Consider the following 26,777-nt stretch of genomic DNA (forward strand, 5'->3'; position numbering starts at 1 on the left):
TCACATTACTTCAGCATTGACTTAAGCCAACCACGAGCACCCTGGTCGAAACCACTTGCTTCAACGGCTTTCGGTGACCCCTCAATAACCTCCGTCTCCAGTGTAACGACGCCCATTTTCCTAGCTTCTTCCTCAGTAAATGTCCCATAGTAGTCCATTTCATCAATTATACCGGCCTCCGGAGGTGGCCAGACGGTGTTGATAGCGAGGTGCAGCAAGAACGATATGGTGAAGCCAAGAGGGAAGGCGAGATAGTAAAGATTGATCCAAGCATCGGCCACGTGGACGCTGTCGGGGGTGACACTGGCTGCGAAGCCAGGCAACTGCGTCGCGAAACCACACACCCAGGCGATGAAGGTGCGTGGATTGATGCCTTTCCAATAGTAGAAGGATCCATCTGACCTAGGATGATAGAGGTCGGACAGCTTGATCTTGCGCCGGCGGATGATAAAGTAGTCACAGATCTGAATGCCGATGACAGGTCCAAGAAAGACACTGTACGCGGAGAGCACCGAGATGAAGACGGACGCAGAGGACAAAAGCTCCCAGGGGCACAAAGCGATGCTGAGCACCAGGCCAATGTAAGCGCCGCGCCGGATATTGATGTAGCGACAGAACAAGCCAGCGAGGTCCATGCCGGCTGAGAACGCATTATCGACGGAGTTGATGCTCAGCTGGATGCACAAGAGACCGAGGCCAGCGAAGAACGCACCGGCCCGGCTTTTGGCATTGTAGTTGTTATCAAGCCAGGCTTGGACAATGAGGGGTGGGTTCCAGATCGGCTCGCCGTAGATGACCCCGGTTGCGGAAGCAGCGAGGCATCCGAATGTTGGGAAGATGGCTCCGAAGAAGATGATGCTGAACCACTGCCCAAAGATCTGATCGCCTGGGCGACGGGCGAAACGGCAGTAGTCAGGCTGGTTCGTCAGGCCCACGGCAATGCTCCCAATGACAGTTGTGATTCCGTGGACGATTTGCCATCCAAGCTCGCTGGAGGTCATTGACTTCGAGCCTTGTCGTACCAATGATCCTGCTTCACCGGCAGTTGCTAAGGCCCAGATCATGATTGACACCAGAGTCACCGACGAGATGATGTTGAACGCCAGAAGCACCTTCTGGATACGCTCGGGTCGAATGTATAGAATTGGGATAAGCAAGACGTTGAAAATAATCCACCCAATAAAGTCTTTGGTTGTGAGATGGGAGTTCTCTGGAAATACGTTGCCGAGGGACTCGAAGGAAGGAAAAATTGCTGATAGACTAAATTCTCCAATTAGAGCGATGAAGTTGATGTTATATGTAGCAACACTTACCAGTTGACCACGGTCAAACCACCGGTCCATGACTGGACGGCGAACCATACCAGACTCAAGATGATTCTTTGAATCAGAATGAGGTATTGTCCATAGACACCCCAGATGTAACGCGACACAACCGGGAACCCAATGTGCCATTCTGCACCCACGCATCCGTTCGCAATGGCTACAACAGCGATGATGATTTTACCAATGATAATGGCAATGACACTTTGCCAGACAGAAAGACCAGCTGCAACGAGAGATGCACCAAGCTGCCAATTGGAAACTGCATTAGATCAGTCAGCTGTCAACTCGTTTTGATACAGCAGTAGCCTGGGAACACTAACTAGCAACTTGGTTGGTCAGCCAGAAGGAGATGAATGTTGAAGTTGTCCATCTCCGACGATCCGGTGGCATTGGCCGAATATCTTCATTGATCCAAATGTTGGACTCGGCCACCTCTGTGTCGGGCAACCGTAGCCATCGGAGAACGCCGTTGAGACCCATTTTGCAATCCGTAGTCCCGACAGTTTGGATCGCTCGGAAGGAATTCGGAGGACATGCGCCCAGTTTAATGGAACTGGCTCACCAAGAGATCACAAGCATCCACGCGCACACTTCGGACGGTATTCTACCATGACCGCACGCTATCGCTTCAGGGGACGTTGCATTCGCGCCCACCTGATGCCGGGCCACTGCCATCATGCCTCCACAGATAAAGCTCGCACCGCGCGCGCAGGTCCTGATAACGGATGAATAACGGATGAATGGGCTCTTATCATTGGGGTCACGACTCCAACTCTAAAGCCTCAGACCAACCAAACGTCTTGTGCGAGTGTTATCATAGTTTACCGCCGTCTGTGGGGTCACCGGTGATAAGAGCAACTTCAGGCAATTGTCGAACACCGGGATCCCAGGATAACCCAGTCTACCCCGCATGGCTCCCCTCGGCATCTGACAGCCGGGATGATTAGCTGCATGCCTTTGGAGAACCATCGCGCTTGTACCTGCCTGAATATCCCTCAGTATCTCTTCTCTCATGGTTGATGTTGCAAGCCTAGGTACGCAGACAATGATCTAGTACCCAGGCCAACGGTTCTGTTCTCATTTCCATTTACCCGCTTACCCGCTGTGGCAGACCCGCGCGGCCGGTTGGATGATCTCCGACGACACGACATCTTGTAAACAAGTCACGTAATTACACCTTCGGGGTAACTCTTCTGCGAGATCGTCGTTTCAAACCGCATGGGTTTAAATGAGAAACCAAGCTCTCTAATCGCCCTACCAGAAGGCTGTACGATTATCGATCTCCGAAGTAGACCACCATCATGGGAGAAATGCCCCCTTCTCGCAGAACTGTACGCGTCGGCGTCGATGTCGGCGGTAAGCTACCTTATTGTGAACTGCGTGACAAATGAAAAGCATGTGCTGATCGCATGAGAACAGGCACAAACACCGATGCTGTTGCAATAGACTTGAGTCTTCAACACACCGAAAGCCGTGGCGTTCTAGCTCACTTCAAAACCCCAACAACCCCTGACGCAACCTCCGGTATTGAGACCGCAGTGCGCACCGTTCTCGCTACAGCCGATCTCACGAACTCCCCGGAGCGCATAGCCAGCGTCACAATTGGAACTACGCATTTCATTAACGCTGTGATCGAGCGCGATGTCCGGCGTCTACAGAAAGTCGGTGTCCTCCGGCTGAGCAAGTCTTTCCTTCGTGAGGTCCCAGCCTTTGCCGAGTTCCCGCCAGATCTGGCAGCCGTGCTCAAGTCCTATGTCGGTATTGTCGATGGAGGTCTTCACATCGACGGCTCTCAGGAAGCACCGGTCATCGAAGCTCAGGTTGTCGCCGAGTGCGCCAAGATCCGCGAGAGCGGTGTTGGGGCCGTCGTCATTTCGGGCGTCTATTCGCCTATTGACGAGGTCTTCGGTCAGGAGGAGAAGGTCCGTGATATTATCCTCCGCGAGGTTCCCGGGATCGATGTGGTGTGCAGCAAAGAGGCCAGCGCTAGCATCGGCTTCATCGAGCGAGAGAACGCAGCCATCTTGAATGGCGCTATTCTGCGATACGCGAGAAAGACGGTTAGCCGGTTCCGCTTGGCTATCAAGAGACTCAACCTGACGTGTCCCTTGTTCCTCACCCAAAACGACGGCACTATATTGGACGCTGCATCAGCGGCGAAGATTCCTATCCGCACATTCTCGAGTGGACCGACAAACTCGATGCGAGGCGCGGCGTATCTTGCCGGCTTGGATTCTGGCGGCGATAGTTCCGCGATCGTTGTCGATATCGGTGGCACGACGTCGGATGTTGGCGTCCTGCTCCCTTCAGGCATGCCAAGACAAGCTTCCGCATATGTTACTGTTGCCGGGGTTCGAGTCAACTATTCCATGCCGCATCTTCACTCGATCGGTCTCGGTGGCGGCTCCATTGTCAGAACTGTGGATGGCAAGGTGAAAGTCGGTCCAGAGTCTGTGGGACTTGAGCTTTTGAGTCGTGCACTTGTCTTTGGAGGCGACGTCTGCACCACAACGGACGTGGCAGTAGCCGCAGGCAAAGCAGTCGCTGGTTTGACCGAGAAGGTGAAGAGTTTGGAGGCAAGCTTCGTGGAAGAGGCGATATCTCGGATGAAAGCTCTTCTTGAAGGGGCTGTAGATGTCATCAAGACGTCGCCGGATCCAGTCCCAGTCCTCCTCGTTGGTGGCGGCGCCATACTATCGCCGGACAGTCTCAAGGGAGCGTCTAAGCTGATTCGGCCACCATTCCACGACGTTGCCAATGCCGTTGGTGCCGCCATTGCCAGAGTCTGCGGCGCGGTTGATATTGTGCAGGGCACCACGCACCAGACAGAAGGCCAGGCTATCGACAACGCCAAGAAGATAGCGATCGAGCGGGCTATCGCTGCTGGCGCTATTCCTGAAAGCATCAAAATTGCAGAGGTCGAGACAATGCCGTTGCAGTATGTGGCCAACCAGGTCCGAACTTTGGTGAAGGCAGCTGGAGATATCGATCTACATGCGAAGCTGAACGATGCTGGTGAACTAGCGGACGAGGATTTTGGAGAAGAGCAAACGGAGGCCAGCAAAGACTTGACCCGTGCCACGAAGGAAGAGGAGAAGGTCGATCCGTCTTCCTACAAGCCCGAAATTAAGGTCAACAAGGACGGAATTGCGGAGTGGATCATCAGCGAAACGGACTTGGACTACCTTGCCGACGGTTGCTACGTTCTTGGCTGTGCTGGAGGTGGAAGTCCAGCAGCCTCCAAGATACAACTGCGAAACATGCTACGAGACGGACACACGATGCGCGTCATTGAGCCTTCCTCACTGAAGGAGAAGGACCTTATTTACTGGGGTGGTAAGTTGACTCCATCGTTAGCCAATACCTACTGACCGATGCTAACTGAGATGAAAGGCCACATGGGATCTCCTGCTGTTTCCATTGAAAGGCTCCAATCGATTGAAACAGTAGACGCGTTCCGAGCATTAATGGAGTACATGCGCCATGACAAGTTCGATGCAGTGATGGGTCTCGAGATCGGTGGTGCCAATGGCCTGGAACCCTTCTTGGTAGGTTCCTCGAGGTTCTTTGACAGCCCCGTCATTGATGGAGACTGGATGGGTCGAGCCTACCCGACCTACTGGCAAACGACCTTGGCAGTCCATGCACCTTTGGAATTAGTTCCGTGTTCGATTGACTCGGGCGACGGCAAGACGATCATTATGACGAGGGCTCCCAATGATGAGATTGTCGACCGTGCTCTCCGCGCATCCTGCTCGGAGATGGGCTCTCGAGTAGGAATGGCTGCGAAGCCGACCACGTCTGATAAAGTCAAGAAGTTCGGCGTTCTCAACACCGTGTCCCTCGCTTGGCGCATCGGAAGATGTATATCCCTATGCCAAGCAACAAACACAATGAGCACGGTTGCCGAATCTATCATCAAGGAGGCTGGCGGCTCTGAAGCAGCCAAGGTCTTGTTTAGGGGCAAGATCATGCGTGTTGAGCGTCGTCTCTTCAAGGGCCACTCTTACGGCGAGGTGCACATTGCTGCTTTCGAAAGCGGCGACGAGGATGAGGCAGCCAGTGTCAAAGACCGGGCTGCTGCCGTAGCTGAAGGTGGAATGCTTAAGGTTCCTTTCAAGAACGAGAACATCCTGGCCGAGCATACAAGCGAGGATGGGAAGACTAGCATATTGGCGGCCGTTCCGGACTTGATTTCCATCTTGGACAACGAGTCAGGAAGAGCCCTTGGAGTTCCCGAATTCAAGTACGGGTATCGAGTCACGGTCATCGGCATCACTTGTTCGCCAAGATGGACAGAGACTCAGGCCGGTTTAGACATTGGTGGACCAAGGGCATTTGGATATGATCTGGATTACAAGCCCCTTGGTAAGTATGTTGAGCCACGCAGTGTTATACAAGAGTATACTACGTAGATGTCATGTCTTCTTTAGTAAGATTATGTTCAAAGCGCTTTGCCAACCGTCCCAATGAATGTTGCGAAGCCTCCATCGACGGTTGGAATGACCTCAAGGACACCATCTTCAGCATTCCACGTGGCTGTATGTGATGTCTGATCCGTGCTCCTGTCTTGGTCTATTGCTGCAGAGACTCCCAAGACATTCAGAAATCCCCCGTAGTACTGTATTCTGTTCAGCTGCTTTGCAACCTCTGCAACGACTCGGCCGCTGAATGAAATCCTCAAGACCAGATTATTGATCACAACGAGTCTGTGAGGCTGCGCGATCTTCTTTGTGTCCGTAGAAAGGCCTGCCTTCATCCGAGGATATGATGAACTAAGGTTGTCTAAATTCCTGGTTGAGATAATTCAGACCTTGTTTTTCCAAGAAGAAAGTGGATCAATGAGGACTTACCATGCGCCTGGGGCGACTTTAACAATTCTTAGGTTGTCAAAAGATATGGTGATGTCCACATCACTGTCCTGCATGACAGCCTTGAAAGGTAACTCGTGTCCATCGACATAGAATGAGAGCCATGGTGGGTAGGTGAACTTGAAACTGTTGCCCTGCTCTTCATGTCCGAACCCGCCCTCGTCGGCTATTTCTCCTTCTGCGTAACGCACGTATAATCTATCACCCGGTTCATCGCGACGGCCTGCGCCGATCCAATCCCTGACCACATTCTCGTAGTCGGGGCAATAGAATGCAGGAACGCAAGCCACAACTTTTGACGGACCTGCCTTCTTACGCAATTTGATTTTGTTGAGCAGTTTCTGAGCCTTCTCGCCTGATCTGAGGGTAAAGTCCATGTCAATCGGCATTGTCATCCTTTTTTTCTGTCAGCTCCAGGACTTATATCGTGAATATCTGGTTCTGGCTCACCCTGGTATCTCTTGCTCTGACATCATTGCGTACAGGAGCTTTCTCAAGTCTTGATTCCACTTCTGCGCTCGCGGTCCAATGAGCACGCTTCCTGCAGCTAGAAGAGCATCAGATGCAACCTCGACATCTCGAATAGAGTTGCAAAAGGCCGGCGCATTAGTCTGGTGCCATTGCGAAAAGGTCGAATCACCAGTCATGCCCACATCCGAGTGCTTTTTGAATGTCCGGCGTGCCTTATCAGCGGATTTCTCGTAGATTTCAAGGCTATCTTCGAGCTCCCTAATACAACTCTCGATGCTGATGTGAACGTCACCCCTGGCACCCTGTAGATGTGTATGTCAGTTGAAGCGCGCACTCAGCAGCGGATTGGCAGACCTCGCTTACGGCATCAACTGATTGGAGAAAGCTATAACAAGGTGATCAGCTGAGCAGTTTCACCTATTCTCAGTGTCAAGCAACTCACGTTCTGAGAGACTTGACATAAGAATCTCGAGAATCCGGGTGATAGAAAAGGTCTCTTGTTCGCAGATGATTATTCGCAGCTTCATAGATGCCGGCATTGGTGTATTCCAGGGGTATCCGTGGCGAAGCAAAGGGTCCTTTCTGGGCCTTGCTGGAGAGGTACAGGGCAGTACCATGCGTTGGCTCAAACTGGATGGCCTCCTTGACTGCGTTGGCATAGGCCAGCCAGAGGTTTCTGTCGGCGGCGGAGTGTGGCATCACGACATGGATGATGGGCCTCTCAAGTGTTCATTGGCAGGAAGACAAGGAAGATTGACAATAAAGGTTTGAATATCAAGGGAGACCAAGGAAACAATGATGCCATCCCTCGGGCCCCCGGCGTCTCAGCTGGTTTAGTCAAGGCCAGGGGCGTGCTGGCACTAACTTGTCCTAGTGGAAAGCCACCGGATTTAAGACAGTAGATCTTCCGCTGATTCGGTAACTGAACGTCAGAATTAGAATAGCGTGGATGGCACATCTCCCGCGACTTGTGCGAGAACGGTTCTTAGAAAGGCGAGGCCCATTTAGGGTCAGCCGGAATGAGCCGCGACGCGTGCCAGAAGACCTGCCAGCTGCGTCCGGTACTTAGGTGAGGCTGGTGAGTGAACGCTTTCCACGCGTCATAATTGTTTAAAAGAATCAGAGTGGCATTATGAAAAAGAAACACATGGCGAAGAACTCTTAACGATAGCAACTGTGTTTCGACGTGTGCCCCAATAGTGGATGGCTCTGAGAGAGTGGAAGCTAACAAGGTGCGCAAGGTTCAGGGCTCGACTCCTCGCGCAGTAAGAAAAAAGGACTCAGTAGCTGCAATGTCGCTTAGTTAGATAGATAAGCCCCGAAGGCTGCTGATGATAAAGCTTGCATGAACCCAACTTTACCCCTCCAAAGTCTGGTGTTTTGGCCGTTCAGTCTCGGTTTTCAATTGGCAGTCGCATCATCAGCTTTCCGCAACCATAGGTCAAGACCATGACTAGCGAAGTTGAAGCAAGCATGTCGCGAAAACGCCTACGCAACGGCTGCCTGACTTGTCGCGATCGGTGGGTCTCAGTGTTCATTCCCCGCGTCGACGACTTGGCCAACATGAGTGAACAGCAAGAAGAAATGCGATCAGGTCTATCCCATCTGCGGCGCATGTAGCCGCCTGAATTTCATTTGCCGCAGAGAGGATCTAAAACAGCCGCGAAAACGCGGTCGCCCACGAAAGTCGGTCCCTCAAGACCCCTCCGCCGAACCACGTGGCCCGTCTGCTTCTTTGACTACCAAGACTCCGGACATCTCAGCCTTTTGGCTGCAACATGGAGGCGCCCAGATTCCGGAAGATTTCGCGGCTCAAAGAAGGGTGGTGCTGCGATATTACACCCAAACCCTCGCTGCATTGATCACTACAAACCTGGAAAACAACTGCTTCATATCGGTCTTCCTGCCACTTGCCATGGACTCGCCAGCCTTCCTCGACACTATCATAGCTTGGTCATCGACCCATCTGGCCCAGTTGGAAGCTTCTTACGAAAGGCTAGCTCTGCAATGCCGGGGAAGGGCGTTGCGGTCACTCTCAACCTTGATCTCATCCGCTAAGCGAGAGCCGGAGATTGAGATGGCCTGTTGTCTGGTACAGTGTGCCCTGGAAAGCATATCTGGCGACACCAGGCAATGGTTTACACATCTCATCGGCGCGAATGAAGTGATGCGGTCTGTTTGCGACAAGGGAGATGCAACATGGGATACCAGTTCGTTTTCCTCCTTCGAGGGCCAATGGCTTCTACGCAGTTTCGCTTACCACGACATCATGGCGGCTGTGGCCGCAGATACTCGGCCTCTCCTGGTGGCAGGGCATTATTGGTTCTTTGGAGAGAGGGAGCCCCCAGACAGCTTATTCGGAGTTGGGTCTCGGCTACTGTTCCTGATCTCGGAGACAAGCGTGCTCAATGCCGATATGATGCAGTCGCATCTTCAGGAGGACTTCGTCCAGAGTGCTTTTCGGGAGAGGGCGCTGAGGCTGGAAGAAGAGTTGCTGTGTTGGGAATGCGACACCGCTGACCAGTCTGAGGGTTTAGTCGACCTTGCCGAGATGTACCGTAATGCCGCCTTACTTCATCTTCATCGAGTAGTGCGTCGCAACTTTCCAGGCAGCACTGAGTTGCAGACCAGGGCCCCCTCTCTGGCTCATGCTATCATTGAAGGACTACGCAAGATTCCCCACAAAAGCCTTGTCGAGAGCTCGTTGCTCTTTCCCCTTTTCATCTGCGGTGGAGAGATCAGCCACCCGGACGACATCGAGGCGATAAGAACGAAGATGAAGTCGATTGTGATATTCCGGCATCTTTACAACTACGACTGCGCGCTGAGAGTTCTCGAGGAGCTTTGGCAGCTTCGATTATCAAATAAGGAGGTCGATTGGCGCGATGTTTTGGATAGGAGGCAGTGGAAGCTTTCCATCGTTTGATATCACATCTCTCACCGACGGCTATCGATAGAGAGATCTTCATTTTGGCAGCAATTGTTGCAACATTACCTCAAATAACCACATGTTCGAGACCTTTCCATCCAGACGCTTACCTAACTAAATAACTTATCCAGCGCCCGCGTAAACGCCGTCTTTGAAGGCGTGGGTACAAAGTTCTCCGTGTAAACATCAATCTCCCATACGCCGGTCGTAAGGTCGACCTCGGTGGGCTTCAGCCACTCCGTCTTCTTCAATACCTTCCAGAAAGCAAACACCACCGGAAACACGCCTACCATCATGTATTGAAAGAGGAAATCAGGGACAGTGAAGTTGTCGTCGATGAAGATGCTGTATCCAGCGATTAGGACCATGACAGAACAGCAAGTGAACGCAAACCAAGTCGTGTAGGGTTGGAACGGTGCTTTATAAGGCAGTGAATCTCTGGAAATTCCTTGGGCGCTGCATGCTTTCATGAAACGTGTGAAGGTGAAGGCGATGACGCAGAAGTTGATCAGCTGGGAGGCTGTGACCAAAGAGACGAACCAATTGAGAACCACCGCGGTCGAGTTGGAAACTTGCAGGAAGGAGAGACCGCCGAAACACATGACAACCGCAACGGAGTAGTAAGGCACGCCGGCTTTGTTGCACTTGGCTAGGAAGCGAGGAGCCTTGCCTTCAAGAGCCATGCCGTACAGAGTTCGTGTTGCGCAGTATGTTGTGCTATTGCCTGCACTAAAGGCGGATGTCAAGATCAAGGCATTGACAATGTGAGGCAGGATAGGAATGCCTAGGACATCCATCGACCGCACATATGGTGATCCAGCGGCGCCTCCCTTGCTGCTCGAGTACGCCTCTTTCAGCTTTGGGTCATCAGACGGCACAACGATGCCAACAGCAAGAGATCCGAGAACGAAGAAAGTTGTCAGTCGCCAGAATATCGACCTGTACGCCTTCGGCAGGACCTTTCTTGGGTTCTCGGCCTCACCTGCGGTCATCGAGACGTACTCAGGACCAGCGATGACGAAAGCAGCTTGGATGAGGCAGTACATGAACCCAAGAAAGCGGCCGAGAGAGCCCTCCCGATAGAGTTCCCGGAATGCACCAGGGTCGTACCAGTAGCGAAACCCGAACGTATCACGCCTTGGGTTACCGCCAACCATGACGACAAACGTGTAGGAGATTAGGCCAACAATAAGAATGACTTTTCCGAGGGAAAGCCAGAATTCAGCTTCGCCGAAGGATTTGACCGCGACAAAGTTGAGGATGGCGTAGAGCGCGAGAAAGACGAGGCAGACGGCCCAAACAGGTATGGCCTCGGTCCAGTATCGTATTACAACATTGCAAACAGTGATCTCAAATGGCACTATGAGTAAATTAGCACTAAGTCAGGAGGATTGATTAGAGTGCTTTGCTCACACAGCGATGCTTGAAAAAGAAAGAAATTGTAGCCCGCTGCAACGCCGAAAGATTCATCGACAAAACGGCCAGCGAAGCGAATAAAAGGTGAAGAGACCGGGAGATATGTCGCCATTTCTGACATGCAGAGGGAAATAGAAAGCACAACGGGGCACCTGTATCCATCAGCCCGAGATTACGGATAATTCGTGAATGATACGCTCGTACCATAAGCAGTACGCTATGAACAGACTTGCTGGACCGCCACTCAGCAATCCCTTTCCAATGTTGACAAATAGCCTATTATCGTCAGCCATCTTAGAGAGAACTTTTTTGCCTGTCAGGTTAATTCGTGGGTACTTACGCAGTGCCGATCGTGCCAGCGATTCCAATCAACTGAATATGCCGGGGCTTCAGTCTTCGGTGGGTGTGATCGGATGCGTCCACATGGCCACTCTGGACATCGCCGTCTTCGAAGTCAACTTGCGGGCCTGCCTTGTCCATGGCTCTTTTTTGTTCGAGAGAACCCTCATGCGGTATACGTAGTGAGTCAGACATATCAACGGACGTCATTCAGTCTTGCCCAATGACCAGACCTAGGTTGCTTTACGAGCCAAGACACCAAGACGTTGCTGATCGCCTGGGTCAAAGCAGAAGACCAAAAGAAAGAAGGAGAAAAGTGTTCATCTAAGGTACATATGGTTCACGAAGGTGGCGGAATCCACGTCTCATAAGCACATTCGAATAAGTAATTGAAGTGTTGAGCAAGACGGCGTAGTGTGGTTCTAGGTCTTATCTCTCCGTACAGTTCAGGCCGGAGCCCCTTCCTTGCAGTGCAGATAAGTTTGCTCCGCTTTATCGGAGATGCTTCCTGAACGTTACCAACGTTGCTCCTTTGAATCGAGTAGCCATGTCAGCCCCTCATCCTCTGAACCTAAGCTTTCGGTCATCAACCCCGCCTATCCAAAAGCGGTCAAAGTAGTCACCGTATCGCGGTGAAGACCTTTCCCTAGTCTACACGGGCTGCAGAATTGAGGGTATCCCCGCCTGCGTTTAGCCGGGCGGTTCTGGCGGGCATTTTCTGATTGGCCCATGCGATGAAAGCATAGCTGGGGTCGTATCTCGCCAGATAAAGCATGTCATCAGCGACTAGGCCCCCCCTTGCCAGCAGGTGCCCAACACTAAGAGGTTACCCCAGATCTAGAGCGGTTCCGGCGCGCATTTCTTGATTGGCTGTTGTCGGGGGGCTTAAGATCGCTGGTGGCAGAAGCAACTTTCCATCTAAATTATGACTTCGTTGTTGATGGAGCCTTGGGGCATTTCTATTCATTCACCGACATCGCTCTGCCTTTCAGATGATAAATTTGATTGACATCGAAATTATCATTCTCCATGCAGTCTCCTTAAAACTTGCCAACCCTGGCCGAAGCCCATGACTTGCAACAGAACGGTATTCATGAACTATATTCTCGGGCTTTCACAATGGCTTTAAACGACTTTTTCCAAACTTCAAGCATCTTCCACCGCTCCTTCTCTCAAAAGCCTCTGCGCATAGTCTCAGCTTCGGGAACGACTTTGACCCTCGATGACGGGCGAACCATTATCGACGCCACGGGAGGGCCTGGAGTAGCCTGTCTTGGGCATAATGTACCTGAGGTAGCTGAAGCCGTTACCAAACAACTCAACAAAATAGGCTACCTATTCTCAGGTGGTGGGTTTTGTGAAGATACGACGGAACAGCTAGCCTCATACATCCTTGAAGGCAATCCTGGCGGTCTCAGCAAAGCTATCTTCCTAGGCTCAGGTAGTGAAGCAACCGAGGCTATGCTGAAGCTGGTTACTCAGTATTGGTCTGCGAAGGGAGAGAAGCAACGTATCAACTTCATCGCACGGAAGCAGAGCTATCATGGCAATACCCTTGGTGCTTTGTGTATCACAGGACACGAAGGCCGCCGTGACATCTATCGGCACTGGATGTCTGAGAATGTGTCGTTCGTGGATGCCTGCTGCTCCTATCGCGGCAAGCTCAACGGCGAGTCTGACGAAGCATATCTCGAGCGACTGGTAGATCAGCTTGAGGCAGAGTTCCAGCGTCTTGGGCCTGACACGGTCGCAGCTTTTGTCGCCGAAACCGTTGCAGGATCAACACTTGCCTCCGTTCCTGCAGTCAAGGGCTACTTCAAGGCTGTACGAGAGATATGCGACAAGTATGGGGCATTGCTGGTCCTTGACGAAGTTCTATGTGGGATGGGTAGGACAGGCACTCTTCACGCCTGGCAGCAAGAGGAAATTAGCGGGCCTGATCTGCAAATGATCGGAAAGTCGCTCGGTGGTGGTTTTATCCCGGTTTCTGGAGTCTTAGTTCACCAACGCATCTTCGACACGATTGCAACGCCACAAGGCGCGCTGGCAGGCGGACACACGTTCCAGGCACATCCGACATCATGTGCAGCCGCGCTCGCAGTTCAGAAGATTATCAAGGAGCAAGACCTTCTGTCAAATGTGAGAAAGCAGGGTGAGCTTCTTGGGAGGCTGTTGCACGAAGAGCTTGGTCAACACCCACTGACAGGCAACATCCGCGGTCGTGGGCTCCTGTGGGCTGTTGAGTTCATGCGCGATCCGGCGACGCGCACACCTTTCCCGATGGGCGACGACTTTTCACATCGAGTGGTGGATGAAGCGGTCGAGAACCAGGGCGTTCTTGTGCTGAAGAACATGGGGTTCCCGGGAACTTGGAAGATGGATTCAGTTGTGGTGTCGCCACCTTTCATTGCCACCGAGCAAGAGATCCGAGAATCTGTGACGAGGCTGAGACGAGCAGTTGACGTGATTGCTAAGGATTATCTAGATGCTGATGGTAAGCTGGCTCTCCCAAGCTGATGACTTTAGAGGCGCGAACAAGAGAAAGGAAGATTCAGATAGGGAGATTAGAGCCTGAGTGCTTTTACAAAAAGACCTGCAACACTTGGACGTGTCATAGAAGCATTATTAAGAGGAATTCGGAAAATGGAATTTAATCAAGCCTTTTTCTTGACTCTGCCTTCTACAGAAACATCGCCAACGCTGCTTTGTAATTGCTGCACGTCATGCGTGGTTGCATGTGTTAGTTCTTCGAGTGTTTCGCAATTTCAATCACTGCTTCTCCTGAGATTTGTCCGTAGTATGGTCCTCAATATGCTGGTTGGTGCTCTTGAGTGTGTTCTCAGCGGTGGCAATACCAACGTTTGCCTCATCTCCATCAAACAGCCAGGCGATGCTTTCGAGTGTTCGTCCTCGAGTCTCAGGGTAAGTGAACCATACCGTCACCAGCATTGCGACCAAAATCGCAACGAAGACAAAATAGTACTTCCACTGAATGGCGTCCAGGGCGATGGGGTTAATGAAGGTGTTGAAGAAGATGGCTCCAAGCGAGACCATTTGGCAGACTGCGAGTCCGCGAGCTCTCATCTGGTACGTCCAGATCTCAACGGGGTATGAGATCACCAGGGGTGTGAGGGCAATATCGTATCCGAGGAAGTAGCTGTAGACACATTAGCAAAAAATAACAATAGAGGTAGAACGCGTTAAGACTTACATGAACAAAAATGGAACAACTGCAATTCCAGTGGGACCATTCCCGCTAGTCGCGAAGCTTCCCGATAGACCCGTGACAATGATGTACGAGACGAGCATGATGATACCACTAGCCATGAACAAAGCTTTGCGTCCAACTTTGTCGACACAGATGGCAGCCGCCGCGGACCAAATAAGATTCCAGATCTGAAGGCATCCGGAGATGAGTGTCTGATCCGTGACTGAGGTAATACCGACAGACTCCAGAATGATCGCCAAGTAATACGATACCACTCCATTTCCTACACGATGCTCTTATTAGTCCCATTCTGTGTAGTGACTCCAAACGGTACTTCACTTACCAGACCATTGGGCAAAGATGCCCAGCGAAACAGAGATCCAAAGGCGATGACGATTTCCAGGAGTAGACCACAAATCAGCCCAGGATGTGCTGTCATTAGCAAGCTTTTCGGCCTTCAGAGTCTCCTCAATCTCGACCATTTCGAATGTGACAAGAGGTGCATTGATATCGCCGCCACAGTGGGCCTTAGCAAGATTCATTCTTGCCTCGTCCGCGCGATCCATAGATACCAGCCATCGGGGGGACTCATCCATGAGAAACAGAGCAGGCACAGTCATCAAGGGTAACAGCGCCATCAGGCCAGAGGGAATACGCCAGGCTGCTGAGCCCTCCATGTTCCTTGTGCCAAAGGTCTATCACACATTAGTCTTTAGTTGCATGAGACTAATGAACAGAGTTCACGACGTACCGCCCACGCAGCAACAATTGCACCGACGTACCAGCCCGAATTGTACTTTTCTCTCGTTAGCTTAGGTGACTCAAGATCAAGTCCAAAGATATCGCTTGACCGACCATGCTTGAAGCAATTCCACGGTGCGTGGGGAACGCGTTTTCGGCGATCAACAGGGGCGCTCCAACCGAAAGACCCTGGGAAACACCCATCAAGAAACGGGCGGTAATGAACGCAGCTTGATTCGGAGCAGCGGTTTGCAGTGCAGTGCCGACCAAGGAGATGAACACGCTGAGCCAAAGGCCGATTTTGCGGCCCCAGCGGTTGCAAAGCATCGCGGTGAGCGGAAAGCCAATGACTGCTCCGAGAGAGTACATAGCGTTGATGAAGCCAAGCCATGCACCTGTGGGATTGCCCATGAAGTCTTTCCACTGAGACAAGGCCAGGAAGCCGTTCATGACAGAGCCATCGAAGCCGTTTGAGCTGGTGAACAGCATGAAGGAGACAATGCAGAAGTTGAGCTTGATCAGATGACTCTTCTTCCACCATGGAATGCCATCGTTGGGAAGAACACTGGCCAATTCATGGCCAACGGCCTTGGCTTCTCCACCTGACGGCTGCTTCATGTCAACGCTGATGTGGGGGTCGCCAAACAATACGGAAGGATTTTGGAAAGTCGATGAGATTGGTGAGAGACAAGCGAACCGGCGTTGGCTTGAAGTTCGAGGGAGCGCTCGGGACTTAAATCGCAACCGCCTGTTGGGTCACGACGCGGCCGAGGCCAAGAAACCGTACCACTGTTGGCTTTCATGTCGTCAGAGTTGAACCAGCGAGTGGGTTGCCCGAAACACTGTGGCCCAGCCCCGGAGAATCCATCCAACCCCAGAGATTCCACCCCCATCTCAGCTTCAGTGGGACACAGGTTCTAGACATCGCAATTGCTGCGCGCGGACTGCGGTAAAAGGGGCACGATGCCATGCCGCTCACCTTAGGTGTGGATGTCAGCTTGTGGGGTCTCCACGATGCAGACCGGGGTTGACATACGGCCCTTCTAGCTTGGCGTAGCATCGAATGGCAGCTGGAAGCGCCAACATGGTCAGGTCGGAGGACTGTCGCCCTCAGCAACCGTTGATGCGGGTTGTGCGAGAGTCCGAGACATAAGTAGGATGATTATACAAGATTTCTGTGTCATCGCTAGCGGATATGTTGCGACGGCTGCGATGTCAGCTAGCTAGCTCATCGTGGTGTTGGCAGTGCTGCGTCCATTCGACTTGGCTAGTAATGGGCGGCTTTTGCTGGTCTAGAGTCCCATAGTCAGCGCTCTAGGCCGAAACATTTCATCTGAATCTCATTCTAAAGACTGCAACTTACTGGAGCGATGCGGCCATCATGCGCTCAAGCGGGCATTCATGCCCAAGAAGACATACTGTTCCACTTTTAACTTCTCCAAACTGGGCTGGCGACATCGAGCCACTCGGCGCCAAGCAACCGTCAGGTCGGGTCGGGGATTTCATGGACAATCAGGCTCGGAAGCAGCCCTCGGAACAGCGCCGTTCTCTTCGTACTCGAATAGCTACATCCGGAGATAGAACGGGCCGTAGAACTGGGTGTCGCGGCATCTGCCCAGCGAGGCCAAGAGACGCGTGAGTCGCGGTCAAGAGAAAGACCGTGTACCCCTGAACGCCAAAGCCATCCGAGAACCAAGCGGAGAATTACCCAAGACAAAGCAGCCCTGGTAGCTATTGGTCAGGACCGCGACTGTCTCGGCTGAAGTCCGGAAGACAAGTGCTCGGGAAGAACTCCGTGTTCCTTTTGGCCCACTTCTGGCGGAATGCAGGGCCGACAGACTCGCTAGGAGGCCCACCACCAAGCGAATGTCAAGAGCTTCTTCATCAGCCCAGATGTCGGCATGACAGCATCAGCTCAACAGCGGAGAAACCCGCGATGCAGGCTCTGAAAAGTTGCCGATGCCAGCGGAGTTCCTTAGTCGTCACGCGACCAAGGTCCATCGGCTGTCGCTTCGCCAACTGTCGCATCCTCCTAGGACAGCTTCGTGAGCCAGCTACCATGAAGTTCTTTGGTGGTAGAAGAGACAGCTTCTGAGAGTCACCGACAACCCAAATTCGACGTCTTTGGCGCAACTTTGGCCGGTCCTCCCAATGCAACTGAGAAATCTGGTATGTCGTTTCGCACGAAACTTCCAGCAGCAATCTTGCAGCCTTTTCCAATTGATACTCCTGGAAAGATGGTCACGTTTGCGCCGATGCAACAGTCGTCTCCGATAAAGACTGGCTGAGCACACTGCCGCCGCCATGAATCGGCGGGTCCTTTACCGTCCGTCGCCGTCATGATCGTTACAGATGGACCGAAGGAAACGCGGTGGCCGATTTTGACCATTGCATTGTCAAGAATCACGAGACTACCTTGGTCAGATTTCCAGGAATGCGGGAAAGACGACGGGTAAGGAAGCACTTACTTCGATTGAGCGAGAAAGTCATCTCCGACCTCAATGTTGCAGCCGTACCCAACTGTCAAAGGGGTTTCGACCCGTGGGGACTCACCAATCTTCCCAAAGATCTCTCGGAGCAGAGTATTTCGGAAGGATGACTCTGCCACAGGCGGAGGCTCTGGAGGGAGGTTGCTGTTATACTTGAGTGTTATCCGACATGCACGTCTTCTCAAGTCAATCAGTGCTGGGGCTAGACAGTCGTACCTTACATTTGTCAGCAAAGGCGGAAAATGCATTCCATGCATGTGGGACTCACGGCTGCCCAGATATCATCTTCTCGTAGTCGTGGCGCCCTACATGACGCCCTACAGCACCCGAAGAGGGTTCCACAGTCTCGGCGACAACAGCTTTCGTTCTTGTTGACATCATGTCAATGATACGGAGGGAATCTTCGTAAGCCGACCCTAATAATCTAGAATCAATATTCAGTCAAATAGGATTACTTTATACTAATCGTAGCGCTTGTCGCGTCGGTCATCACCAGACTCACACACGAGCCAGGGTGGGAGATCTTCGGAAGCGCAGGGGAATCTTCGGGATAACTTGTGACGGCTCCCACCTACCCAGGCCATCGTTGAGATTGCCAAGACGCGACTGACCTCTACGTCGCTAACAGAAAGCCGGGGTGAGATGCAATGGCGGAAGACCGGCCCATAGTCTGGGTTACCGAGGCGCCTCTTTGAAATTGTAAAAGTCTGGGAAGTCTATTGGCATGAAGAGGAGCTGGTCCGTGAGCCAGAATCCAGTGCCACAGATGAAAAGCCCTGAAGGAAGCATGTCCTGTGTAAATGAGACATGGATATTACGTATTATTTGACAAACAGAACTCAAAAGAGTGAGAGAAGCAGAGTTGAAATATGTACAAAGAAGACCAAAACCGTTCAGCTGTAATCCACCGTTCCTTCTCTTTTAATCAAGGTCTTCATGCGACCAAATGTTCCAAAAGCATTGCGGGTATTCGATCGTGGCAGTCGCGTCAAAAGGCTTCGGAAACTCCGGATCATCCAGCTTGCCATCAGACCCCTTCTTTTTGTAGCACTCGTAGTTGTTGACCATGGCCGCTCGGAAGTCTTTGATCCACTGCTTCATGCCGTCGGCTTCCGTGTCTCCGATAGTCTTCCACACCTGCTTGTCGGCAACGTTGATTTCGGTATACCCCATCGCAAGGCACAACTGAAAGAGGATTAGGAATCGCGCGTACTTCGTGTCTGTGGGGGCAACTCACATCATCGTGCCAAACACGGGCTGACATTGATTCGCAAGCCTCTTGACTCATGTAGACCAGCTCATTCTGCAGTAGGTGGTCAGCTTCCCAGCCCGTCTGTGGATGCGAACATGACTTACGTTGTATACTACCTTCGCTTTCGGTCCAGTGACGAGGAAGATGTACTGTCTCTTGTTGTTGGTCTTGATGGCTTTGACCAAAGCATACTCTCTCTGTGCGACTCGTCAGCTACCAATTCTCCACATCAAGGAAAGGCATTGAGAAGAATCTTACGAATTTCTGGAAGACGTTCTGCGCCATGGCATCCACCAAGTCGCCAATCAACTCTGAACTCAACCATGCGCCATCAGCGAACTGGTGCTGGATATACTCCTGCATTGAAGCCACGCCGGCTCTCTCGAGCATCTCCCCGGAAAGCGGCTTTCCATTCAACGTGGCTTCAAGAGTACTCCTCGCCCTGTCCGAAATTGCCGAGAACATCTTGGTGTAGCTCTTCTTCAGATCCTTCTCGAGATCCTCGGGGTCAATAGTGGGCTCGTTCAAGTCGTTAGTAGCGGTGATGGCAATGACACCGGCTATCAAAGTCATCGGGTTGACAAACTTTCCGAGGCCGGCTGCCGTAGTCCCAGGCAAAGCGTCTCCGATCGTTCCCGCTATTCCCGCCAGACTGGTGAAGAGGCCGACGAGCATATTCAGCGTGGTGACGGGATCTTCGCTGGGAGTACCGTACGTGTCCACGATGTCCGTGATGTCGCTGCCGAGAGCGCTGACACTGTCGTTCACCATCATGCCCCACCATTTGAACATGCCGCTGTGCAAGTTGGCAATTTGTTGGTGGACGAAGAATGCCTCGTTGGGGTCGTATGTGGAACATTGCGACGTCGGCGGCGTGCAAGTTGTTGAGAAGATGCCGCCACAGTCATGCTGGGTGCCAAGAATGTCGTACAGATAGTTTGTCGACCAGCCATCCGTGCCATGTGTCTTGAAATACTTGTTCAGATGGTCAGCAGCGCCTGAATTCTCCCAGGTGTTCTTCAGCGTCAACTGCGTCGTGCCAAGGATTGGGTAGGCACAAACGCCATCAGGAATCTCGTCGTCACCATCGTCGTCCGGTCTCACAGGGAGTTGAGGGTCGACCACTCCCTCAGGATCATCGCCTTCGACGTTGCTCAGACCACACGCCGGGCTGAACGACGTCTCGGCAACGTTGTTGAAGGACTGGAGCACGTAATGCTCATCGGCACGCCAGTCGCCCGAAAGATCGGTGTAGAAGAGGCAAGTGCCGGCGGCGAGACCAGCATAAGCCTTTTCGGTCTGCTGGCGCCAGTAAAACGCAGATCCCAGAGGCCGGCTGCTGTCTTCGCCACCATTGTACCAAACAAACGTGTCGCCCGAGAACTTCTCGATCCACAGGAAGTCGTCCTTACCATCGCCGTTGACATCGGCAAAGCGTAACATGGCTCGGTCATGGCCCTCGGCGACTTTGATCTGGCCAACGTCCTTGAAGCTTCCGTCATTTTGGTGGAGAGCTCCCGAGACGTATCCATCTGGACGGAGGCACAGGAAATCGGCTCGCTTGTTGCCCGTCAAGTCCGCAAAACGGACGGCCACTAGTATAATTAGCACCCATTGTCATCTCAGACAGAACTTTTGAAAACTTACAGTCGTTGATACCAACTCCTCTCTTCTCCCCACAACCTGGGCTCGGGGCGGAGGTCTCGCTGAATTCCCACTTGTTTGACTTAGGATAGTTGTTGATGAAGACTCTGAGCGCGTTTGTTTCCGGGTTGACGTAGATGATGTCGCACGCCCCGTCGCCATCCCAATCCGCGAGATGTAGGTCCAGTCGATGCATCGCTGAAGGGGGCGTCCAGATCACACCGGGCGACCAGTCCCAGAACCCTTCAGCATCGTTGTCGGAAATGGCCTTCTTGCCTCGGTTCATGAAGAGCTCCATCTTGCCGTTAGACCATACCCACACGTAATCAGAACGGCCGTCCTCGTGTCCGACCATGTTGCAGTACTTGTTACCGTCCATCTTCAGCTTAGACGCGCCACCTCCAGTGTTCTTCCAGATGCGCATCTTGAAGCTGTGATTTCCGTTCGAGAGCTTTGTGTGTTCGAGGAAAACGTAGTCCTTCAGGGAGAGGTTGCCGAAAGACGAGGAGCCACCATAGACTCGGGCGAAATGAACGCGCTTGCGCAAATCGGACTCGTCCTTGGTGACATAGCCAGGAACACCCTTGTGCGTAGGACCGGTGCCTTCAGTCTCAAAGAAGCCCTGACGCCAGGCGACGTTGAGGCCGTTCCCTTCCACTCCCTTTTTGCAAGAGCGACTGTTGGTGAAGGTTGTCGTAGCACCAGTCTTGTCGGTCCAAAGCCAATCATCACGTCCCTAGGCGAGTACTTAATCCCAATTCTTTCACATGTTCTCAAATCAAAAGCAGGCCGAACTTACATCTCCGTTGATGTCGTGGAATTGAACTCCCGTGATGTCCCGAGTGTATTGATCGGTCCATCGAGTACCCAGGGCTTGCCAGTACTTTGGCTTATCGTCGACCCAGCCGTTGCGCCAGACAGTGACAGTGCCGAGCTTATCGATGACAATGTAATCGCCGCGTCCATCGCCATCGATATCGCCCATGCGCACGTTGGATCGACTCGAAGTCTCGGCAGTCTTGATCTGCCCGAGAGCCGTAAATGAAGGTGGCTTCCCTGCTGATCGGTTGCCGTCGCCGTTGTTGATCGACAGAAGTGCGTTGCCCTTGCTGTCAATGCATACGAAGTCGTCTAGGCCGTCGCCGTTCATGTCGATGAAGTATTGGCCGGCAGGCTCGCAATACATGCCCGGAGAGAGGTCAGAAACCTGGGCGAAGTTGCCCTTTCCGTCTGCCGAGTTTGCCCTTGTAGGGTGTTAGCCGACAACATCCAAAGGAAGGAGTTCGTCCCAACTTACCAAACAGCAAACACATTCTCGGTACTGCTGACTTTGACCCAAGCAACGAAGTCGTCGTACTTATTCGAGTACAGCCGGGCGAATCGCCATTGGTCTCGATCCCACTCGCTTTCGGCAGTCCACACGATCTACTCGGGTTAGCCGACATTCAAACAAAGGCTTCGTGTAATTTCACTCACTCCCATCTCTTCGCTGTAGTGACGGTAGACGTCGTCGTCGTTGCCAGTGCCTCTTTGCGTCTTTCCACCAGGATTAAGCCCGGTGCCAGAAAACTTGTCGCAGACTGGATCAGCCACCTCGAACTCAGTAGATGGCGGCATAACCTGGCCGGTCGCAAGAACTTTGAGAATGCCCTTGTAGAAGATGTACGCCATCTTTCGATGCCCTTCGTCCTGGAAGTCTGCTGTTAGCCAAGTCACAAGAGGTGGTTCGTGATTGAGCCTTACGTTGGGATGCGTATGAGGGTCTTCCTTGTCGGTGTAGTCTCCCCAAGTGTCCCAAGCGTCGATCCATCCATGCTGCGATCCTTCCTCAGGATCCATATCAGCCAGGACTATGCACTTGCCATCGCCCTTCCTGTCGTTGACCAGTGTTCGGTATTGGTTGTTGATCGTGATTCGCTGGACAGTACCAGTTGGGTCCGACGTGTCAAGGAGGGTGGATAGAATGACGCAGGATTCGCCCATGTCTTCAGAGTTCCAGATGTCGTTGAGGATATCGTTCATTCGACTGTACGCATTACCAGTGTCTATGTTTCGCACCGCATCGTTCGTGCCTCCGTTGATGATGATCACGTTGGCCTTGCCGGGTATTAGCTGATTGCATGTCCACGAATGACTGAGTATTAGCACTTACCTTGTATCCAAGAGCGTGCTGGAGCCGGGTGCGGATCTCCGTAAGAATATCGCCCGGAACAGCTTCATGGTCCTGTGACAACTCAGTAGCTGAGTCGTGACGAACATTAAAGGCAACGTACATTGTCCTTCATGGTTCCCGAGTTTCTACCGCCGACCATATCAACTTCGTAACCGTCGAATCGGAGGGCATCTCTCAGAGGTTTCCTCAAGCTGGAACATATTAGCTGACGAAAAACATAGAACGCGTTATCTTTGTCAATACCCGTTGCCATTGCTGGATCCAACACCGCTCATGATGGATGCTCCGAGAGGCAAGATGCGCAAATCAGGCTTGTCAGCGCGCTTCACGACAGAGGGTCCGACTGGCCCAAAGTCCGCGAACGGATGCGATTCGATGGGAGAGTCATCGCGACGGTGGTCGAAGTTTGCGGGAAACGCGACGGTCTCTGTGAGCAAGCCGGAGCCCGCAAGAAGCAGAGCGGTTGTCCACCAATACATGGTGTTGTATGTGCGTGCTTGTCGTCGGTGTCGATCACGGCATCAAAGAAGACTGCTAAATGATACAGTCAATTAGTTTTATATGATCATGTCGACCTCAGTGGTGTGAAGAATCAACAGAACCCACCCACCACCATTAACTGCTGCCTGTTTACGGATTTCTCCAGCCGAAGACCTCATGATCACTTAGGTTTATTTTTTTAAGATTAAGTCTTAAGGACTCTGGACTCATGAAGATAGTAAGCGAGGTGCCCTTATGGCACCCGGCAAGTGTGCATGAAGTGATCGTGGACCCGAACGTCCAGGGTTGATGGGACTTATGAAAGGGGGAGTGGGGAACAGCCAAAGCCGCGAAGGGCATCCAGAACGTCTATCGCGAAGTCCTCAGCGACGGTTCTTCAACGACCCTGGTCGCGATCCTTCAACTACCGGTAACAATCGGGGAGTTAAGCCTCTTCCTCTCCCGTTGATGTCCTGCATCAGAATCCGAACCCCGGGTCGGGAGACGGAGGGAGCCAAGCAGCTCGGCCCGGTGTGCTTGGCGGAGTGCACGCGGAGCGGGGCGATGCACGGAACTGGGCTTTTATGCCGGATTATTGCTGGTGGGATTCGCTCTCCAAGCTGGACATGGAAGGTGAAGTGGGCTGCTCGCTGTCCATGTAAGCTTAATTGGCCCAAAAATGGCTGCCTGTTCTTCTGTCCGCTTTGCCCACAATTCTTCCCAAAGTTCTTCCTACAGAATATCGCAATGTCTTTCATCCTCGGTTTCGGGAATGAACTAGGCACCCGCATTCGGGAGCTCGTACAAGAATCTAGGCCATCTCCGTTATCTAGCCGCGATGAAAATTTTGAAGGCACACGGAGATTTACCGTATGGAACGTTACCGTGGTGTTCCGGCCATTCGATCAACACAAGGAATTATTATTGTTAATTATTCTATTCATTGGCTTCAATCATTCAACATCATGCTCATTCTTCTTCCCGTCCTCTTCAAGACTTGGTCGGTCGCTCAAACGTCACTTCTTGTGTCACAACTGTTGTTGTCATGATATGGCCGATAGCCTGTCTTTCAGAAGAGTCTCTTTGGCTCTTCAGCCGGTGAAGCTTGTTCTCAGGGCTCTTCGATCTGCTAGCAGTCACGGTGACTGTGTAGTCCTTCGATGACTCGGCTTCACGAGCACCCATTTCGATGTCCTCATTGTGGTTGAGGCCTTCTGTGCTGCTTGATGATGGCGGCTGCTGGCTCTTGTACAACGGACCGGTGGCTCTGTCGTTGTGGCTCGCTTGCACATAGGGGTTCGCGTATCTCGAGGGTCTGCCGCTGCTCTTGCCATGGAATGAGGACCCATTGAAGATTCGAGGCAGAAGGGAGACGAAGATCGGTCGGAGAGTCGGCAGGCATGCTGCTAAGATTCCAATGGTGACTTCCAGGAACGACCATGTGGCTGCATCCACATTGTCCCAGTACGGGTCCTTGGTATCGGCTGCGACGCGGAGGGTTCGGATCCGAAGGGCGGAGATGATGCAGGTACTGTGACACAGATCGACGTTAGCATATATCCTGTGCGCTCACACCTGCAGCTGCTTAGTTCGTCTGACTTACAAGAAACCGAGGCCGAACACCAGGAGCAGCATGCGCTTCTGCCGGCGTGGGAGTTGGAGCGACTTGATGACGGGAATGGGCATGCTGAAGATGACGAAGTCGGACACCAGGTTGACGCCTGCCATCGCGTACCAGATAGTCAAGTAGTCCAGGCATTTGCCTTCTATGCTGTCGTCCCAGAACTTAGCGACTGGGTAGCACACTAGAGGCAGAAGGATGGAAAGCGTGAAGGTCCAGAGCCCCATGAAAATCAGCCCTCCCATGGTCAGCTTTTGCATGATCTCGTTGGCAAAGATTCTGCGGTATTGGAAGAGAATCGAAATCTTGACGAGGCAGATGGCGATGTTGTACACAACAACGGAGCTGTAAAAGGACTAATGACGTTATGAGTACAGTGTATTAAAGTAAATGTCAGAGCAAGGATATGTACCTTCATGTATGGGACGTAGTCCTCGGGAGGTGGCACCCATGAGTGAGATCCAAGGCCGTACTGTCCCTCTATTGGTTGATCATCAGAATGCTGCACACCATCGTACCGAACCATGAATCGACTTACCCAGTCCAATGGCTACCGCAGAACCAAGTGCAAGTGCCTGGCAAACTCCATCAGCTTCTTTGTCCTATGCAGGTCGACATCAAGAACCTTCGACCTACCTGTGCCGCTATCATGACCATGTCATCCATACCAAACGTCCGAAGCATGCATAGTCTCGTGAATGCCCTAAGCCCGACCGCAACTGATGATAGTACCGAGCCAACGATGAGGATGGCGACAATCTCGCCGAATCTTGACTCTCCATCCAGAGAGTGGTCGATGTTGTCCACCGCCGCCCCATTCTGGGCTTGCTGCCTCGCATCCGGGTATGCCGTCGGTAGTATCGCCGCCATGGTAGTGGTGTTGGCTGATGTAAGAGAAAAGAACAGTTGACCAAGACAGGGGAGACAAGATGCCGCAGACGAGACGAACATTCTGTCTTTAATATCGCACCCGCTGGTCTTCCCTCCCCCGGGCCACACACCTGCAGCCCTGCCAGATCGAAACAACCCAGACACATAAGACGTCTCTCCACAAGACAATGTCTTTCTTCAGGCTCGTTGGTGGGATAGGACAGCGCCGGCCGAGAAATTCTGCATCGGCATGGGGTGTACCTCACCTCGGTTGAACGTCGTAATAGAGGCTGAGTGCGCTAGTCGAGGGCAACTCGATCTCCTCGCGTAGTGGCATTGGTGCCCTGAGAAAGGCCATCATGCAGGGATTGCCTCCGATAGTTACCAGTCCGGGGAAAGGAGATGAGCATCCCGCCAGGCCCACCAACGAGTGAGAATCGACCACACCCTAGGCCGTAGGGTGGTAGCCCGATGACCAGGGGCCCTCCCATGTTCCGAGGCTTCTGCCCCAACAGATGATTCCCCGGTGTGAGATGACCTTCTTCGCGGGCCAATTGCAGACGCAGCTCGCCGACCGGGGTTTACAAATCGAAAAGATGCTTGTGCCGGGAGGGAATCCTTCAGTTGGCTGCTGCTGCTGCAGAACATCAGGCCGATTCTTCTCTGCTGCCCAAACGGCGGCCCCTGAATGAAGCAGACGATCGCTTGCGTAGCGTGTTGATGGACTCTCCAATCAGCTTCGACGCAGGTGCGAGGCCTGCATCTCGGGACTTGTGTCAACGCAACGCTCGCCAGTGGGATAACGCTTTTTAGGTTTTCTTCTTTCATGTCGGACGGACTTGTGAGTTCCCGGCAGACTTGGTAAATTTGCAACGACCCTGTCGGGTTGTGGGAGATGCTGTGATGAGTGACGTGATGAGGGCCACAGAATCGAGGAACATCACCGGC

At 52.5% G+C, this 26,777-nt stretch overlaps 9 protein-coding genes across 9 annotated transcripts; 3 read left to right on the plus strand and 6 right to left on the minus strand.

Annotated features, from left to right (window-relative positions):
- Positions 1–5: 5 nt before the first annotated feature.
- Positions 6–1,805, minus strand: aclS-2 (Transporter aclS; the record flags this gene model as incomplete). Its single annotated transcript, XM_032025977.1, has 3 exons — positions 6–1,260; positions 1,314–1,584; positions 1,646–1,805. 3 exons carry the CDS (start codon positions 1,803–1,805, stop codon positions 6–8), a joined length of 1,686 nt encoding a protein of 561 aa, XP_031891721.1.
- An 821-nt stretch (positions 1,806–2,626) lies between these two features.
- Positions 2,627–5,740, plus strand: hyuA-2 (putative D-/L-hydantoinase subunit A; the record flags this gene model as incomplete). Its single annotated transcript, XM_032025989.1, has 3 exons — positions 2,627–2,681; positions 2,745–4,661; positions 4,719–5,740. 3 exons carry the CDS (start codon positions 2,627–2,629, stop codon positions 5,738–5,740), a joined length of 2,994 nt encoding a protein of 997 aa, XP_031891720.1.
- A 29-nt stretch (positions 5,741–5,769) lies between these two features.
- Positions 5,770–7,366, minus strand: CGGC5_v008322 (uncharacterized protein; the record flags this gene model as incomplete). The annotated part of the gene is made up of 5 exons (XM_032026000.1): positions 5,770–6,118; positions 6,179–6,592; positions 6,647–6,969; positions 7,022–7,052; positions 7,110–7,366. 5 exons carry the CDS (start codon positions 7,364–7,366, stop codon positions 5,770–5,772), a joined length of 1,374 nt encoding a protein of 457 aa, XP_031891718.1.
- Positions 7,367–8,116: 750 nt separating this feature from the next.
- UGA3-1 (Transcriptional activator protein UGA3) lies at positions 8,117–9,593 on the plus strand (the record flags this gene model as incomplete). The annotated part of the gene is made up of 2 exons (XM_032026012.2): positions 8,117–8,187; positions 8,243–9,593. The coding sequence occupies 2 exons, from the start codon at positions 8,117–8,119 to the stop codon at positions 9,591–9,593; spliced, it is 1,422 nt and encodes a 473-aa protein (XP_031891727.2).
- A 113-nt stretch (positions 9,594–9,706) lies between these two features.
- Positions 9,707–11,492, minus strand: AGP2-4 (General amino acid permease AGP2; the record flags this gene model as incomplete). The annotated part of the gene is made up of 1 exon (XM_032026024.1): positions 9,707–10,393. One exon carries the CDS (start codon positions 10,391–10,393, stop codon positions 9,707–9,709), a length of 687 nt encoding a protein of 228 aa, XP_031891726.1.
- Positions 11,493–12,470: 978 nt separating this feature from the next.
- On the plus strand, positions 12,471–13,868 carry CGGC5_v008325 (putative aminotransferase; the record flags this gene model as incomplete). The annotated part of the gene is made up of 1 exon (XM_032026035.1): positions 12,471–13,868. The coding sequence occupies one exon, from the start codon at positions 12,471–12,473 to the stop codon at positions 13,866–13,868; it is 1,398 nt and encodes a 465-aa protein (XP_031891988.1).
- Positions 13,869–14,120: 252 nt separating this feature from the next.
- CGGC5_v008326 (Lactose permease) lies at positions 14,121–15,918 on the minus strand (the record flags this gene model as incomplete). The annotated part of the gene is made up of 5 exons (XM_032026046.1): positions 14,121–14,508; positions 14,563–14,842; positions 14,903–15,254; positions 15,311–15,355; positions 15,415–15,918. The coding sequence occupies 5 exons, from the start codon at positions 15,916–15,918 to the stop codon at positions 14,121–14,123; spliced, it is 1,569 nt and encodes a 522-aa protein (XP_031891987.1).
- Positions 15,919–18,710: 2,792 nt separating this feature from the next.
- On the minus strand, positions 18,711–23,337 carry CGGC5_v008327 (uncharacterized protein; the record flags this gene model as incomplete). The annotated part of the gene is made up of 12 exons (XM_032026057.1): positions 18,711–18,974; positions 19,027–19,092; positions 19,146–19,238; positions 19,300–20,636; positions 20,689–21,421; positions 21,485–21,929; positions 21,983–22,110; positions 22,162–22,374; positions 22,429–22,782; positions 22,838–22,909; positions 22,959–23,049; positions 23,102–23,337. 12 exons carry the CDS (start codon positions 23,335–23,337, stop codon positions 18,711–18,713), a joined length of 4,032 nt encoding a protein of 1,343 aa, XP_031891731.1.
- Positions 23,338–24,328: 991 nt separating this feature from the next.
- CGGC5_v008328 (Satratoxin biosynthesis SC1 cluster protein 4) lies at positions 24,329–25,829 on the minus strand (the record flags this gene model as incomplete). Its single annotated transcript, XM_032026069.1, has 5 exons — positions 24,329–24,869; positions 24,942–25,315; positions 25,372–25,439; positions 25,498–25,534; positions 25,596–25,829. 5 exons carry the CDS (start codon positions 25,827–25,829, stop codon positions 24,329–24,331), a joined length of 1,254 nt encoding a protein of 417 aa, XP_031891730.1.
- Positions 25,830–26,777: the final 948 nt, after the last annotated feature.

This window comes from Colletotrichum fructicola, assembly GCF_000319635.2.
Source record: "Colletotrichum fructicola Nara gc5 chromosome Unknown KSG_Nara_v1_contig04, whole genome shotgun sequence".
Classification (NCBI taxonomy): Eukaryota; Fungi; Ascomycota; class Sordariomycetes; order Glomerellales; family Glomerellaceae; genus Colletotrichum; species Colletotrichum fructicola.